The sequence below is a fragment of the Vigna angularis genome, chromosome 6 (genome assembly GCF_016808095.1).
Source record: "Vigna angularis cultivar LongXiaoDou No.4 chromosome 6, ASM1680809v1, whole genome shotgun sequence".
NCBI lineage: Eukaryota > Viridiplantae > Streptophyta > Magnoliopsida > Fabales > Fabaceae > Vigna > Vigna angularis.
The window spans coordinates 38,070,685-38,088,857 of NC_068975.1; the positions used below are offsets into that span (position 1 = coordinate 38,070,685).

An 18,173-nucleotide genomic window follows, 5' to 3' on the forward strand; every position below is an offset into this window, starting at 1 on the left:
AAAATAGAAATTTTACATTCATAGAAGTGCAGGCTGGGCTAATGGGCCGTGAGAAGAAAAGACGAGAAGACCCATTACCAGCTTCTTTCTGCACTTTCCTATATTTTTCTTTCTGCACCGTCAAATAAATCAATTATCATTTTTTATTTTTTTAGAAATTATTTTTAACTTTCAGAATACACAATGCAAAAATTATAAACATTTTTTTATTAAATTACAGTATTTTATAGCAACTTAAAAAAAACAAAGAAAAAACAAAATGAATGATAAAGAAGGAGCCCAAGAACAATCCAAAAATATAGAAAAAATAACAACAAAATTTACACATTACACATAGAAGAGAAGAGAAGAGAAAGGTTGGGTGAAGGGAGAAATGGAAGACGGCAAGAGTATGGGTCGAAAGGAGAAGAGGAAGGCAATGAAGAAAATGAAGCGGAAGCAGACGAGGAAGGAGGCGGCGGAGAGTGAACGACGGGAGGAGGAGGACCGCCTCAACGATCCGGAGGAGCAGAGGCGGATGCAATTGCTGGAGCAGGAGGAGGCGGAGAGAATGCAGAGGGACACGATCCTCTTTCAGGAGAGGGAGAAGGCTTTCATGGATATGATAATCACCCGACAACGACAGCAGCAGCAGCAAGAACGAGACCAAGAGCAGAGCATCGACCACGACAACGAATTTGAATACGTGGTTCAGGAAGAAGGCCCTCCGGAGATTATTTGGCAAGGAAACGAGATCATCTTCAATAAGAAACAGCTCAGAGTCAGGGTTCCGGACACCGACACCCACAATAACTTTTCGCAGCAGAATGACGACATTAGACCTACATCCAATCCCTTACCCCCGGAATCGGAATCAGAATCGCGCACTCAGAACCTCCAGGACGTTGCTGAACAAATACCCAATTTCGGAACTGAACAGGTGCCTTTCATTTGAGTAATCCTCTCCCTCCCTCTCTCTCTCCCTCTCTCTCACTCACTGCTTCTTCCTTTTCCAGGATAAAGCTCATTGCCCTTTTCATCTAAAAACGGGAGCATGTCGCTTTGGTAGGCGCTGTAGTAGAGTCCATTTTATCCCTGATAAATCCTCCACTCTTCTAATGGAAAACATGTACAACGGTCCTGGCCTTGCTTGCGATCGGGACCAAGACGAGGGCCTCGAGGTCTGTTCATTCACTTCATCGTATCCTCTTCATTCTTCACTTACTTTCATCAGTCAATGCTCTTATTTCTTGATAATCGGCAACTATATTCCACTCCCTTGTACTATTTTTTTTCCGCAATCATCATCATCATAAATCCCATTCAAACTATTCTATACTATTTTCACCCTCCCCCTTACATCTTGTATACATCAATTTGCATCGTTTTATATCCTTAAATTCATTTTTTATCATTCCAAAATCCACGCACTTCTTCATCTGATATTTCTATTTTTTTAAAGGAGTCTATTCAATTCTTTGACTTAATAATAATCACAGATTCATTGCAAGACTCATTTTGGAGGCTAATGATTTTGGCCTTGCTTGCTCAATGTTAAAGATATTGGCTGTTGTATCCTACTTGCTGAGCCTGAGAATAAGCTTTTACTATTAATTCCACCCAGCTTGTTACTCGCTGAATTTGTTTGACTGTTATTGTACCTTTCCCTTTTTACTTGATTTTATTAGCAATCAAAGTCTGTTGTTCACAATGTATTTCGCATCATACTTCTGCGATAATTTGTGTTTCTGGCATGAGGGGAAGAATTTTTGTTTCTGATACTGTCTGAATTAATATTATGGCAGCATAACATTTTAAAATGTTTAGATTGATTATTTAAAACGTTTTTCTTTCAGATCTTTGCTATAAACTTCCAATATCTCATACTCTAATAATTTACATGCTCATGCTCCTTAACCGGACGTAGTTGTCAGGGGTTATCCAAGTCTTGGCTTATGGACCTATGTTGCAGCCTAATTGTCATGACCTTCAAAGTGTTTGAGATTGCGGCAGCAAGAGCTTAAAAATATTGACTCAGTTAGTGATTGTTAAATGTTACTGTGATTTTTCTATTTTGTCTTTTTCCTGCAGGAGGGATGGAGAATTTTTCCGATTAAATGATTTTGTGTTATGTTTATCTGCCAACATTCCGTATAAAGTTGAGGGTGCACTTTCTTCGGGTTTTAGTATTTTCTTCTTTTTTGATTTCCATTATCATACAACATCCCATACGCCACGAATCAAAATTTGTAGTATTTTTCACTCCTTATGCACTCTAGGGAAAGCTGAAACTGACATCTATGTCACTATTTCTCTTCACATTCTTTTTTATAATTCCTAGAAATTAATTAGAAGGGTTTTACTTTTATAAAAAACTTTTGATAACTTATAAAGACTATTTTAGGTTCTGAAAAAACTAGCACTTTTAGTACTTACTCTGTCTTCTAGGCACACACATATATGCTATGTGTATTTGTTCCCCTCACAATATGTTTGGTAAATAATGATCGTTTAGTAAATAATTGATCCTTTTTTCCCTCAAAATACTCTTAAGAACCCTTGAGTTAAACTATTTTTTGCCCCAAATGAGTTCATCCAAACATGTGTTAGTTCCAAGAATAAGTCTTGTCATATTTACAGTGTTTGATAACTCCTTGTAGATTGATGTAGTTGAGGCTACTTCATGTTAACACAAATATATTTTGAAAATGTAAGTGCTTTTCTATAATAATATTGCATACTTATGAATGTTCCATAGTTTGTGTATGCATGATCATAGAGATAATATCCCGTGATTCAATTGTCAGGTTTATTAAATTTATAGTTGTATCATACAAAAAAGTATTAAATGACGTGTGTATTTTGTATTATTACTACTACCTCTATTCCTTTATATGAGAAACAAATAACTGATTTGAATTTGAGGAAAATAGTTAAGTTAGTTAATTTTATTAACAATGCTACAAACTAAAATAATTTCCGAAACACCCATAGATGTAAATAGTGTAAGTATTAGTTATATTATATATGTTGACATACTCGTAATTCAAAGGATAGTTTTTCCCACCAACTACTGTGACTTATATAGTTAATAGTCCAATGCATGCATCCACCTTTATGAGAAATGAATTAATATCTCATCAATAGAATTCACAATAAATTAAGTATATAAAAGAAAGTTATCAATTAATATATTTTAGAATAGTTGTATATTTTCTGTAATTAGGGCCAGAAAAGGACACCCCTTTGTTTCTTGTATAAAGGACCTTATGTAATATCACATTTCAATGCATAATATGTTTTTTGACCTCTTTAACCCCTTTGTCAGTATACAGATGAAGAGATTGATCGCTGCTTTGAAGAATTTTATGAGGATGTCCACACAGAATTCTTGAAGTTTGGGGAAATTGTGAACTTCAAGGTTCTTTTTTACTGCTGTGTGTGTGTGTATAAGTTTAACTTCTGAAATTTTGAAAATATATTTCTCATTTCAGTTTGGCATTTAGTTCATACTAACATTTTAATGCAATTTTCAATATCTTGGAATAAAATTTTATGGGTTCTCTGTAATATCACGAACGCTAATCAAGTATGATTTATATCTAGTTACACAGAGACGTCAAAATAAATAAAATGGAGCCATTTTTATATCTATTTGTCTTGTTTTGTCATTGTTTTTGACCCCTCCTCGTATGTGCGTGTGTTTATATCCAACATTTTGAAAAAAAATTGTGTTTTTTGAAAACATAGTTATCAATAGAATGATATAGTGGAATAGTGTTGCAGATACGCTCTTGGTCACTATGAAACTTAAATATCATCACAATTTTAAATAGTGGTTGTAATAAATGGTGAAATTGGGGCATGTTATGAGTGGTGCTAAGGCATTGCAAGAACCTTAAGTGAGCCTTGTAAGTGTCACCTATGGCTTTTCAAGGGTGATGGTATTCACCTCTCTTTCATTGAATTGGAGATTTTAACTTTAAATGAAAGCCTAATTTTCCCACTGACTTGAGCACATTCATTCTCACCAACACCCATCTTTATCTAGCAACATTTTGCAGCTATCCCCGACCTTTGTCAGTGTGGCCCTGTTCTGTATTTTCTGCCCATTCATGTTCCCACAATCCATGGTGATTCAAAATCCATAGATAATTGACTGAGATGCTTCTAATCACATTTTTGATAATATATATTTGTCTTGTCCCTTTCTTTTGTAAAAAACTCTTAATTCATAACCTTATCCAGTTGTTCTAATGTTTCCTCGAAGGGAGTTGGTCAAGTTTTCCTTTATCCTTCCTTAAATCTATAATTTGTCCTTTTTGTTCCTGCTCGTCCTTTTAATCTAATATCATTAAGTGAATTAACCAAGTCTTTAAATTACTCAATAATCTTTGATGCCAATTCCTTTGTCATCCAGGAGCGTGGTACGAGACAACTGATTGGAGAAAGACATGAATCTAGATGTTTATACTATTTTGGATGTAGTCCACATGTGCTCGTTTTGCACCAAATCTTATGACAACTACCCTCTTGTGATAAAACTTTAATAGTTAGATGGTATATTTTAACATCTTATAAGTTTCATGTTTAGAAGCTTCCCTTGTACAATGACAATGACTAGAAAACTAAAAGCATGATTTGGTAGGTCACCTTACGTTGTAATTAAATGAAATAAAGAAACCCAAATATTCGTCGGAGAAAATTGTGACAATGGACGACAGGGAAGGATGGCACCAAGCGGAAAAGAGCAATGGAAAAGGCATTGGAGAAGATGGAGACCAGCAAAGCGGGACCAACGCACACTGATACCAACTTAAGACTAATAAGAGAGAAAATATATTTTAGGGGGCATAACATACCCCTCTTATGATCTTATATTTATAAGGATAGAAAATTGATACAATGAGAAGATGGAAGATCAAAATAAGGTACAACTCATAGGTACAACAAGTAGTAGTACAAACTGGATTTGAAGATTATTTGGGTAAAGTGCATGAAACTTGATATAGAAGATGAAGCGATGATGGTGGCACTTGTGATTTGGTTATCTGCAATCGGTGGATTGATCAATCTAGCAAAGAAGGACATGGTGAACGGACTACTGAGTATGGAGTTCGAGAAAAGGTTTTTGTGAAAAATTCGACGAACATGTGAAGACCACTTTTAACACTTGTAGAACAGATTTCAGCCTACAAATATATTGTTATACTGTTGACATAATAAGAAATAGAAAACACCCTTTGTGTACACAACATATTTGAGTAACCTGATCCTGACCCACATGTCAGTTGCACCGGTTTATACCAAAAAAAAATATTCTTAACCTACTAACCAGTTCCACCTGCATTTCACCTTTTTCTTTTCTTTATCCGATTTGTAGGCCTTAGTTTGATAATAATTTGCACTCCCTTCTAATCATCTTTTTCTCTTGCCTTCCCATTTTTTCTCTGCAATTATTTTTTTCTCACTATTAATGAATGCTTTAGTTTTGAATAATTTTGGGCATGCATAGTATGTAATCTTAATTATTTAGCGTGATCTAAAACTTAACTATTACAACCATTCTGCTATCCAACATCATACTGCAGCCATTTCAGGATCAACCGCACGGAATTGTACTGATTTAAAAGGAATATTGTTTTTCCTGTATGTGAAGCAATAGATAAACAATATTTTGAAAACCAAAATCAAAGCACTTGTTAAAACATTTTTGAAGATTGGGTCATTGTCTCCTTCATTTCCCAGCACCTCCTACTTATACAATTTCTTTCATCTCATGGTACTAATCTTGTTGTCTGTTTATCCTTGTCAGGTGTGTAAAAATGGTTCATTTCACTTGCGAGGAAATGTGTATGTACAATACAAAGCTTTGGATTCTGCGCTGCTCGCAGCAAACTTAATAAATCGTCACGATTTTACCGGAAAACGGGTATCACATTTCAATATTGTTTTTGTCAAATGAAATTGTTAATGCTACAAGTATGATTACATGAAATATCATTAAAGCTTCAAGTAATTCACTTGCCTTTGAGTAATTTTCGATAATTGATCCATTTAATGGTTTTCTCAATTTATATCATGTAACTTGTGCTATATTGGAGAAAAATCTGAAAATGTTTGATACAAAACTGGTTCAAGGTGGAGCACATTTTGGTGAGAATGAGGCTGTGGAAGTTTAGTTCTGTATAAAAAGTTTAAAGGTTTGATACATTGGATGTTCAGACGAATTTCTCAATTCATATGTTTATCTCATCAGGCTATGCTTTATGGCAGGTAACTTGTCAATTTGTTAACTTGACAAGATGGAAGGTTGCCATATGTGGCGAGTATATGAAATCGGGTTTCAAGGTGAAATGTCTACCATCTCATGATTTTTCTTTCTTGGATCCGACCAGGTCCTTCTGGGTTTCATTGTGCAAATCATATGAAATATAAAATCTCTTGGTTAACAACAGAAGCTTGTGACTTCAAAAAAGATGTTAGGAAATGTTTTATATTATGAAGCATGCTCACAGTGGTGTTCCTTTCTTGCATCTTAACAGACTTGTTCTCGCGGAACAGCATGCAATTTTATTCACTGTTTTCGTAATCCTGGTGGAGACTATGAATGGGCTGATTCTGACAAACCTCCCCCAAAATTTTGGGTAGAAAAGATGATTGCTTTATTTGGTTATTCTGATGATTATGAGACTTCAAGGGAGCAGGGAAATTTTAGTTTGTCAAAAACAGATTCTGACAGGTGTGCTTTCATTTTAATATTGCTGATTACATTACATATGATGGATTAAATTGGTTGCTGGACACATCGTAACCAATGTAGATGGTTGTAAATTTAGGATGATATGATGGGGGATGATTGTTTGCGATTGGTGTTGTTAAGGTTCAGGTAAGGGCAAGGCTTTTAGAGCAGGCGTGATGCAACTTCTGTTTAATATATTTTTTAATAATTCATCCAAAGGATCAGGGTCAAGAATCTTCTAGAGAGAATCTGAATTTCTTTATTGTTTCAGAACAAACAAAAATTAATAATCAAGCCTTTCTCACTAGGCAGGGTTGACTAGATGGATTAATCGAGCCATAATATTCTGTTGTGTATCATGCTTATTGACAAACCATTAGCTTCAAAATCCTTATTTGTTTCACCTATGGGTTTTTCAGGATCTGCTTCTATCTATCCTCCATTTGATTTACTCTCTTTGTTGGGTTTTCCCAAACCATCAATAATAAGAATTTACCAGCTTCTGTACAGTAGGCAACTTTTTCTTCAATCCGTCCTTTTCTAATACTATCTTGTCTAGTTAATCGAATGTAGCATTCTCATGTCGTGTACATTAAGTTTAGTTTTGTCAGCCTTTCTTGGATTAGCATTCAGTTCTACACAACATTACATGTCTTATAAGTGGGTACATTTTAACGTGGATAACACTTGAGTCACTCTTCCATTTCTTTCTTCCTGCATGAATCCTATGGTTTACATCACTTATTTCTCTATGCCTTTTGTGATGAACCTTATATACTTAATCTATGTAACTTGTGGAGGAACTATCTAAAACTTCCTATCAAACAGAGGAAAAGTTTTTGAAGAGATTGTAGAGTTTTACCTTCTTCATGCCTTGTATGATGAACCCTAGATACTTAAGCTATGTAACTTGTGGAATAGCAACGTAAAACTTCCTATCAAATATAAGAAAAGTTTTTTTAGGACTTCATTGTAGAGTTTTGCTTTCTCCCTTGCTGCATCAAGGGAAACAACTAAAGTTGTGGCTAAAAAAATTGGTGTGAAGAAAATATTACTTGGAATAATTTTTCCGTGTGAATTTATACTTGTTCTCTATCATAATGCTTTGAAGGTACCACTGTAGAAGGTCAAGATCCAGAGAGACGGATCGTTTAAGTTGTGGTCATTCTGGTAGAAGAAAACATGAAGATGAAAGAAAACAAAGAACTCCGTATGAGGATCGGAATGCTAGCTTAAAAAACACTCATAAAAGAAAATCCAGAGGCACTACTGATACTGATTCTGACAGAGAATGGTTAGAAAAGGAGGAAATTAGGGAAAGACGCCATGAATACACTAGGAATGGCTCATTTAATAAGCGCAGGGATGAAAATAGCAGAAGCCACGAAGAGGATTCTGATATGGATTGTGATACTAGGGACAATGAAAAACAGCATGGAAGAAACCCAAGAAAGTGCGACAATGACATCAGGGTCTGGATTAATGAGGCTGCTGGTTTGGATGGGGACAGAGATGTGAGAAAGCACCGTATTAGGGAAAGCTCAGGACATCAGAGTGGTGACGCTTCTGAATCCAACAAAGATTTGTTTGGTAGAGTGGAGATGGAAACACTACATGATCACTTTAGGAAAACATATAGTCACAGAAGATCGGGTGTTCAGGTGTCTGTAAAAGGAAGAGATCAAAACGACAAAGTTGATAGAGACGGGTCCCGGAAGGACAGTTACAAACGAGATCATCACAAAAGGAAGTGATCAATAATAAGTGATAAATACACAGAAGAATTTGATTCCCATCAGTGTGGAGAGCAGCAGATAGTGGATATCAATTGGTGGAACTAATCATACTTAGAATTTTTGTCCCGATGAAAGTTTAGTGTATTTTATTTTTACATTTCTTCCCATATTTATTCTTTTTTTTTTCCTAAACCTTCCGCTTTTTCTATTGATGATATATCTACGAATATTAAAATCCCTCGAAAGCCATAACTCCAGTGTCCAATTTTATTTTTACGAAAAGCGTACAGCAGCACTATGATTAATGTAAATTCACTTCAATGCATGCTCAACACAAGGAAATGAGACAAACACTACAAGAAGGTTTTATTGAAAGATTTAATCCATGTAAACGATGGAGGGATATGAGCTGTAGGATGAAACAACCTTCGACACTATTAAAGTTCTATTTTTATCTCCAAGCACTTAAAACTATTAAAGTTCTATTTTATCTCCAAGCACTTAAAGCACTTAATTGATTGAAATCAAACTACTCAGATTTGAAAACATGGAAATAAGCAGCGAAACACATAAGAACCAAATCTACAAACACGTCCAAATTGACCACTTGACCTTTCTCTTTCACGTATTGTGGCTGTATGAATTGCTGGAACTGGAATCCCATAAACAGGTTCTGTCATATAGTGGTGATATGATGATGAGTTTCGGGTGCAGCTGACAGTGCTGGGATCGTGCGGTTGGGCCACTTCCGTCTGCGGCAAGAATGTTCCATAGCTGTGTTCTTCAATATGAATCCACGAAGAAGGTAAGGGTGGAGCTGATGGCTGGGTGTTGGATGAGGAACAAGAGCAGCAACAGTAGTGTGGTTCATGCTCATGCCTCTTCTTCTTTCTTTTCTTTTTGGACCACAACCTCAGTTTCTTCACAGCTTTGATCACGTTTTTCATCAACCTTCAAATGGGATTACGGATTTGCATTGGCATTTGCATATATACAACAATTTTGAAAACTGATGCACCGTTATAGAAATAGGAATAGGAGCGCCCTCAAAGACGTTTTCATTACTTTTCAAATATTTTACCGTTATCTATCCACTACTATTCTACACTTTATTTACGTTACATCGATAGCTCTTTTATTTATTATGATTTCTCTGATCTAATCCAATTCCTCATATTTAAGCTGTTTAAAAAGCTATTGCTTCGTAGATTCCCACAATTACTAACTTACCCCTACAATAAGATAAAAAGACTAACTCATCACTGTTCCACAACCACCTACCGCCATCGTCACCAACACCTCGTCATCATTAATGCTGTTGTAGAGGAAGAAGAATAGTGGGAGAACGATGAAGGGGAAGAAAAGAGAAAATGCGAAACTCTTTCCGAAGGAAATTATTAGTATAAAAGAAGTTATAATATGCGAAACTGTTGCAGGGTGCCGAGTCATTGCAAGAACTCACCAGTCACCTAACCTAATCCAGCTGTCATAATATTCAGATGAAACTTGTCCACAAAAAAAAAATGAAACTGCTTTCCAGAGGAAATTATTAGTATAAAAGAAGTTTAGATCAGATTGTGTACAGCTCTGCAAGGTAAAAATTGGCTCGATATACATACATTAAATAGTATGTATATTATAAAAAGTTATATATACAGAAATGATACATCGCATCAAGTGAATTACAAAAGAACCAAAATAAACAAATGCATGCATAGTGGTAAGATACTCAACCAAAAGACATTTCTTCACGCTCGCAGCAGCCCAATAGAAAACGGAGCTATGAAAGAAATAGAAAAACCACAACACCCCTAGCCTTATCTCTCATGGTTGGGTAAACAGTATAATATCACATCAACCCTCTGCTTGGGTGCTGTCATGCTGTTCCTGTAGACATGCATAATACACCAATGACATCCTCCTTACAGGCAATGAGGAAATGTTTGCCAGGTTCATGTCGTTTCTCCTATAGGCCATGATGAAGTGCTTGTCAGGTTCATACACGTTTCTTTCACGTTCTACTTCCTACTTCCATGCAAATATCTACTGTATAACAACTGAAATATTGGAAGACCTAAGACGTTAACAACCGGACCCCACAATAGATGACTGGTCCTCAGGATTGACTACTGCTTCAGAGTCCATTTTGCTGGGTTTAACTTCCTCACTGATGGGAAGTCCTATTTTAGGTGAAAGCTTCTTCACCTCCTCGGCAGTATAGATGAAAATTTTCCTCACAATGCTACAAAACTCACTGCAGTAAAAAAGCAAGACATAATTTAATATACAGTTGTAAAATGTGATGCCACAAATAAAGTGTCCAAGTAGTCTCAAATAATCTTACAGCCATGGGTCATCCCCAGCCATCATCATATCGTCTTCATTATCAGTGTACACAACCTGCCATTTTTTTGGGGACCCACAAAGTTCATCCTTGATGTCAAACATTTCTTCCAATTTCCTTAGCAGATCCTCATATCCATCAAACCGTGTTAAATCCACCGCCCTTCCAACTGCCATACCTTGCATGTGAACCTGGAATAATGTAAAACTTGAATTATAAATAGTTTTATTACTAATATCAGGAGCTAAAAATAATCATACAGATCTGAAAAGTGAAGATGCTAATATGCAATATATATAACTTGACGTAGAGTCAACTAAATTTGAAAAACACGAAATTATGCCTACTGCCAAGAATATTACAGGATTGTAAACTGAATTTCAAAATCAGAAAATTATGCCAACAAAAATAAATAGTCACCTTTGTGCAGCTTCTTATTTGCCTGCTCTGAGACTCATGGGGAGACCGCAGGCATGATTTTTCAACATCACAACTCACCGAAGGAATATCGGATCGATTAATATTTGATGGTTCCGAATGCTGGTCAGACTCAGCATCCAAAGATGGAAGGGGCACATCATCAACCAACCTTCCTGACAAAGTGACCATTGGTAGGCTTTCTTCCCCATTAGAATTATCAAGTAACTGAATCCCAAAGAGCCTACACCCATTTGCAGTCACATTCCTCTTCTCTCCAGATTCTTTAAGTGCTACAGGTAAAAAAGACTCTGTAGAGTTTTCTGTCCTACTAGACCAATATATTGATTTGTTGGAAGCAGAACAGTTCCCACCAAAACCAAGGAAGCCAGTTGCAGTAGAATTGAATTTGGCCGGTGGATAGATGTCTCCTCCGTGTTGATGGTCACGATAAGAGAATGGTGCAGAATCAACTGGTGATTTCCGTACACCTGATCCATACGAAATAAGAAAATTTGAGTCAAAGCAAACACAAACAAAACAATTTTATGGGCAAATTATGTGTGCTCAAGTCACCTTGCAGAGAAGAATCAGCCAATGTTGAAGGAAGAATGGGAGGCCGTGATCTCTTGTTTCTTTGGGAAGGCTGGGAGTTTGTGGGAGGAGTAGACACAAGTGGCTCCAATTCCCATGGAGAAACTCTATCAGGACGCAAAATAGAAGACGGTTCATCCCATTGAACCTGAAATACTATGGTTCATCAGACTAATGAACGCAAAGCTGCTAGGTAAATTTCAAATCCTAGTAATTTATTCAGCTTTTAAATAACATCTCTTTCCCCATGAGTCAGTGTCCCACCATCAAGGAAATATCTTTATTACTAGATTGTTCCATACACAAAGCATCATCATTACTTACCTTTTTTGACCAATTCAAAGAGAAGGAAGAATAATTTCTGTGTTTTGACTAACCAAAATTAAAACATACTGGGAAAGCTTTTAATAATATTTAATTCCACCAAATGCAAACAACAAAAGATAAAAAAAAATAAAATAAAAATCGAAGTTTAAAGCCATACTGACCTTTAATGATCGCCACTCAGAATTAGTCCAGACTGACGATTTATTATCTCCAACACCCACAATCGTACCACTGAACCTGAAGAGGGGGGAGGGGGTTGATTTGACAGATTGTGCAAGGCACTAAAATAAAAATATAATTTTTCAAAGTAACCAGGTAGTTCACCTTCTTTCAGGAACTTCATCACCCTCAAATCTCATTTTGAATCTCATTCCAACAGAAAGTTTATGACTTTTAGCTTCAAGATACTTGTTGACACTCACAATAAACTCAGACCGGCTAGTTCTACAAAATAAATATTAAAGCAACAAAATCAAACTTAAATGTCATCCTGGTCAAATTATTTCATCAATAAAGAAAAGAGTCCGCTAATTGCATGAAGGCAGGCATACAAATGTACAGATACATGAAAACACAATTATATGTTAGTTCAAGGTATCATCAAAGTTAGTAGGACATCGTGAGTTGGGCAAGAACACCATCACTGATAACACTTATGAGATAACTAATAACTTCTGATAGGATATAATGTAATAAGTTATAATGAGTAATGTGTGCAGAATAAAACGAAACAGTTTAGGAATTAGTTGGGAGTTTTGGTTAGTTAGTTGGGGGCCTGTATAAGAAGGCAGGGAGCTCTTGTGTGAAGTGACTTTTGGATAATCTTGTAGATTGAGCTTTGGCTCTTTGTGAAGGGGAAACCCTTGGAGGAGAGAGTGCTCTCCTATTCTTTGTGTTCTATACACTCTATACAATAAAGAATATTACTCTTTTTTCTCTTTTCAATTCTGGGTTCCTATCAATTGGTCCGACCTGCCGGATACCCTTAGGAGAGGACGGCTGGATCAAAGGTTGCGGATCAAGAAGTGATCAAGAAAGGGTGGAAGCATGGAAGAAAGAGAAAATATCTTGGAGAGGAGGACCAGCGAACAGAGGAGGGCAGAATTGAAAATGAACCTGGTAGAGTGGAGAAGTAATATGCAAGAATTGAGAAGAAATATGCAAGAAATGCGGCAGGAAACTAGAGAAATCTTGCAAATTCTTGAAGGAAGGATGTGGAACCAGGAAAAGGGATTAAAAGGCAGTCCAGGGTCTGTAAATGGAGATCAAGATTCTGTTAACAGAGGAAAAATAGGAAGGAGAGAGGAATTTCTTCAAGATGTCTTGAAAGGAAAGAAAGAAACAAAGATAAGTATGGAGGTTGGGCAAGATAGTCTGCTAGACATCAAGAAAGCCAAGAAGCCCTCATATGGAGGAGAAAGTTCAACCAATAGTGAGAAGAAAAGCGAAACGGAAGCTGCTGTTTTGAGTGTTGATGGTTTGGCAACAATTAGAGGGCAGGATAGGAGAGAAGAAAATATATGTGGAAAGGAAGGCAATGACGAAAAATGTGATGGAGACATTGATGTGACTGCTGTTGAGAAAGTTGCAAAAGTTGTTTTTACTGCTGCTGAGAAAGTTGCAAAAACTGCTATTTTTACTGCTGCAGAGAAAGTTGAAAAAGTTGTGTTTACTGCTGCTGAGAAAATAGCAAAAGCTGTTGTTTTTACTGCTGCCCAGGAAGTGGCAAAAGCTGTTGTTTCTAGGGGAGATAGTGGGGTAGGTTGTGGTGTGTATGTCAAAACAGTGAAGAAGGGTGAAGACAGGAAAGAAAGCAGAATATGGTGGGAACAGGGTGACTATGATGGCTGGAAATAAAGTAGAAGATGCCGCTGTTTTGAGGGGAGAAAAATTCATCCAAGTATTCAAGATATGGTTGTCACAAACATATAAAACAGCAGAAGACCAATGGCAGAGATATGTCTTTGCAGGGCTGCAATACAACATTCAGAGGAAACAGTTACTTCAACATGATGATGATGAAGAAATTGGATGGTCAGATCAACAAGTTCTTTCCTTTTTAGCTTCTAGGATGAACAATTCGGGTCAAGGAGAGGGTTCATATAGACCACCACCCAAGCCTCCATACCTTAAAGTGGAGGGCAGTAGCCAGTGGGTTTCCTTCCTATGATGAAGATGAGACATAGGAACAAGTATTACTATACCAACCTTGAGGACAAGGTTGTTTTGCAGTAGGGTGTAATGATAGGATATAATGTAATAGGTTATAATGAGTAATGTGTGCAGAATAAAACGAAACAGTTTAGGAATTAGTTGGGAGTTTTGGTTAGTTAGTTGGGGGCCTGTATAAGAAGGCAGGGAGCTCTTGTGTGAAGTGACTTTTGGATAATCTTGTAGACTGAGCTTTGGCTCTTTGTGAAGGGGAAACCCTTGGAGGAGAGAGTGCTCTCCTATTCTTTGTGTTCTATACACTCTATACAATAAAGAATATTACTCTTTTTTCTCTTTTCAATTCTGGGTTCCTATCAACTTCATAGCATTAAATACGATACCTGGGCTTGTAAAATACAGAAAACAAGGTTCCCGTGGCAATGGCATGAGATGCAGTGGCAAGAACACCCAGATGCATACTATGACTAGATATAACAGAAGATGGCATGTTGCCTTGCTGTCTCATGAGCCTCCTAACTCCAACTCGCAGCTCTCCATTTTCACCCCTGGAATTGCATACAAGGAAAGTAAAAAACCACAATCCTTAACAAAGGGGGAAAAAGAAAATGAAAAATTTGCAATGTCTTGCACTCAGAGGAAGGTACAAAACTTCAACTAAACAACTTGCCTTAAGAATATAAATGCATCACCAGCCACTAACTTTTTGGAACTGACAAAGACACTCCACCCAGTAGTCAGTAAGTGGCGCCTGGGTTGCCCTGCAGATTACTCTGCACAGTCAGGAACTTACTGACATTATGAACATCAAAGCTAATTTCATCATCCCATATTATACAGGTGGATAACATAATAGCAGGGTGTTCCAGTGAAAACCCACAAAGTAATGAATGTCATCCAGATTTACGAAACAAAACCTTTCCTAGAAAAGCTACTGAGTAAAATTCAATCACCGTAAAATTAAATATAACAGGCCATGCGAAATGTTAACATTAAAGTAAACTATACACCCCAAAAAGCAAAAAACCCGAGAGAAACTCTATATTGTCAATTAGAGAAAGATGAAGCTATAGGTAAGCTAGCAATAGGAAAAAGTGATACCACAAACATACATTACTGAAAAAATTGATACCATATATACAGGAAACGAATCCCTTTCTAAGTACAACTCTACAAACATTTTATAATGAGCATGTCTGGCAAAATACAAAAACTTCCCAATTTTTACTTTTAAAACTTGGTTATGTATTCAAAAAGCAGTGTGCTTACTCACCAAATTTAACCTACAGTAATACGCAATGCCCACACCCTGTAATGGGTTTTCATGATAAAACAGCCCAGAGATTGGGGTGGGGAGCTGCAAGCTACTTACCTCGAAAAATATGTCTAAAATGCCATTCATTGCCATGCAAATCAGTTGCAACCAATTCTTGCCATGGTGGCTGCTGCGTCATATCCTGAACAAAACATGGAAATTATATAGCAAAGGAAAACTGAAGATGATCAGAACGATCAAGTGTGTCCAATGACATTTAGAAAGGCAAAAATTACTAACCAGCGGTGGCAGACAATCATCTGCATGTCTTCGAAGAACAGAGAAACCTCCATGAGTGCTAGTGTCAGAAGCAGTGAGAGTCTTGCAGAACGAATGAACAGTACATCTTGGAGGTTCTGGTAGAGGATCGTCAGGGCTTGTCACCTCACTTTGCTAAACCAAAAAGACAGAAAATAAGAAATAAACAATGAGAATAAAAGAACACTAAATGGGCGTGAAAAAAATATGAATGGAAAATGTGTTGAGAGATAGTCGAAAACAACATAACATGTTTAAATAAAACAACCATGTCAAGCAAGGAATAAGAGCACACTCACATCTGCTTCAGGAAGTAAAGTTATTTGTGCATATACTTCATCTGTTTCAGGTTCAGCCTACGTGAACAGCATGAATTTAACCATAGAGTAGTGTCCATAGTAAAGAACAAACTTTGAATTCATAAAAAAAAGTTTCTGGTAAGATTGCATAAGAAAATAACAACTCACTCGAAGATGAACATTGACCACTTTACACAATATTTTAGAAGGCAGATTAAAGGAAGGCATTTGCTGCTCCAACCCCTGGTTCATAGATGCCTCGAGCTATAAAATAAAAAACACGTGTAAGATAAAACAACAAAAAGCATTTAGTGGTCAAGCTCAAAATAGAGTCTGCAATTATGGATCAAAGTTACTTCTAAATTATGATTTGAAATGCTATTCACGAAAGAAACTGGTTCTTGACAATGTAATAATCAAAAGCACAAACGTAAACAAATCAAACGGGTACAAACTTATGTGATGCATGCAGAGTGACCAGACACAACTTGTGCAGGTTTAAAACTCAACAAGCAGCAAAACATACACAAAGAAAGATCCCACCAGAAAGTGAGCCAGGTCAAGAACAGACAAAATTTTGCACACAAAATTGTTATGAAGAAAGATTAAGAGGTGAACGATGTCAGAACGAATAAGATCCTAAATGGAAAGAAAATAATTAAGCTAGTACCGAAAAACATGGTCCGCATCAAGGATAAAAAAAAAAGTAGTAGCTCATGCATATCACTTCAATTAAAGTCAGAAATTCAGAGCAGATGCCCAGGTAACTTGTACCTGTTCCATATGACCTTGGGGGAAGTAATAAACTCTCACCCCTTCACGCGGAAGGGTGACAAGGGGTCCAGCACAGGCATGCCACAATTCCTTGTATAAAGCATCATTGGTTGAACCTATAAAACAATGAAAACACATGAATAAGTCATGGATGAGCCAAATTTCCAAAAAGGAGAAATATATCATAGGAGAACCACTGAAAGGTTACAAATGCTTCTTGAAATTAAAAAAAAAATTTGCTAAAACTATTACTTATAAGATTATATCATTTTATTGGAGCTGGAGGTGGAGCTTGAGGTGGCATCAACGATTTTATGAGGAAACGTACAAAGGTGAAGGGAGGCTTTTGCGGGGCAAAATGCAACTCACAGCAAGGGAAAACCTATTATGTGCTAATGCAACTGACAACATATTATATTTGGGAATAAGTACTATACAGTAGCAGAGGAAGCATGCACACACACATACACATATGACTGTTGAGTAGAAGAGGCAGAGAGTAGGAAAAGCAGAGTTGTAAATGAGGGATTAACGAATGAGAAATTATGAGAATCAGCATTTGCATTCAATGTGAATTGATTATTAATTATTATAAGGAAAAGGATGAAGCACGCAGAAGAAGGGCATAGTAACAGTGAGCAAATATGAATAAGAATAGGAAGCAGTTAGCCGAGGACATACGTTATCTAATTTAGGCATTAGGAGCAATGAAACCAGTAACAGAATAGAGGGAAACCTGGCGCAGCGGAAGCCATGTCGAGAAGGGAGTAAATTGTGTGCCCTAACTATTCGATGAGATGATAATTGCGACGAGGAAGAACGAAAATGGTGAGCGTGGATGGATCCAGTCCACCACAATTGCAGACGGCAGTGGGTAGGGCTTAGGTACTGAAAAGCACGCACAGATCGAAATTGAATCGCCGATAAGGTTGTGTTTGGTTCTAGCCGACACCAACCTCTTTCTAATTCTATACACCGCACCACACGAAACTATTACTACTACTCTCGGCCCTTCTTATTCTTAGGAATAGAAAAATTAACCGGATTTGATGCGAATAATTTTTTATTTCACATATAGAAATAATTAGTTTTGTGAATTGTAACGAGACTTTCATGAAAGACAACTTTTTAGTTTTTAAAGGATTATAATTGAGAAATTATTTTTTCTTGGTCTTTTAAAGATAGCATTCTTGTAAAAAAAATTTATAAATATTTTTTG

The 18,173-nt window shown here is 36.7% G+C and overlaps 2 protein-coding genes across 3 annotated transcripts; one reads left to right on the plus strand and one right to left on the minus strand.

Annotated features, from left to right (window-relative positions):
• Positions 1 to 289: 289 nt before the first annotated feature.
• Positions 290 to 8,699, plus strand: LOC108342917 (zinc finger CCCH domain-containing protein 5). Its single transcript, XM_052879198.1, has 7 exons — positions 290 to 919; positions 996 to 1,160; positions 3,308 to 3,400; positions 5,795 to 5,911; positions 6,256 to 6,330; positions 6,525 to 6,721; positions 7,833 to 8,699. The coding sequence occupies exons 1-7, from the start codon at positions 374 to 376 to the stop codon at positions 8,473 to 8,475; spliced, it is 1,836 nt and encodes a 611-aa protein (XP_052735158.1). The 5' UTR covers positions 290 to 373; the 3' UTR covers positions 8,476 to 8,699.
• Positions 8,700 to 10,073: 1,374 nt separating this feature from the next.
• On the minus strand, positions 10,074 to 17,961 carry LOC108342992 (auxin response factor 1). Of its 2 annotated transcripts, XM_017580978.2 has the most exons (14): positions 17,691 to 17,961; positions 16,955 to 17,070; positions 16,349 to 16,444; positions 16,181 to 16,237; positions 15,864 to 16,016; positions 15,681 to 15,765; positions 14,979 to 15,069; positions 14,692 to 14,856; positions 12,464 to 12,583; positions 12,301 to 12,376; positions 11,795 to 11,960; positions 11,222 to 11,709; positions 10,802 to 10,992; positions 10,074 to 10,711 (listed from the first exon to the last, which is right to left on the minus strand). In XM_017580978.2, exons 1-14 carry the CDS (start codon positions 17,707 to 17,709, stop codon positions 10,540 to 10,542), a joined length of 1,995 nt encoding a protein of 664 aa, XP_017436467.1. In that variant the 5' UTR covers positions 17,710 to 17,961; the 3' UTR covers positions 10,074 to 10,539. The 2 variants fall into 2 exon arrangements, with proteins under 2 accessions (XP_017436467.1, XP_017436466.1); XM_017580977.2 differs by lacking the exon at positions 17,691 to 17,961 and having other exon boundaries at positions 16,955 to 17,092.
• Between the last annotated feature and the right edge of the window lie 212 nt (positions 17,962 to 18,173).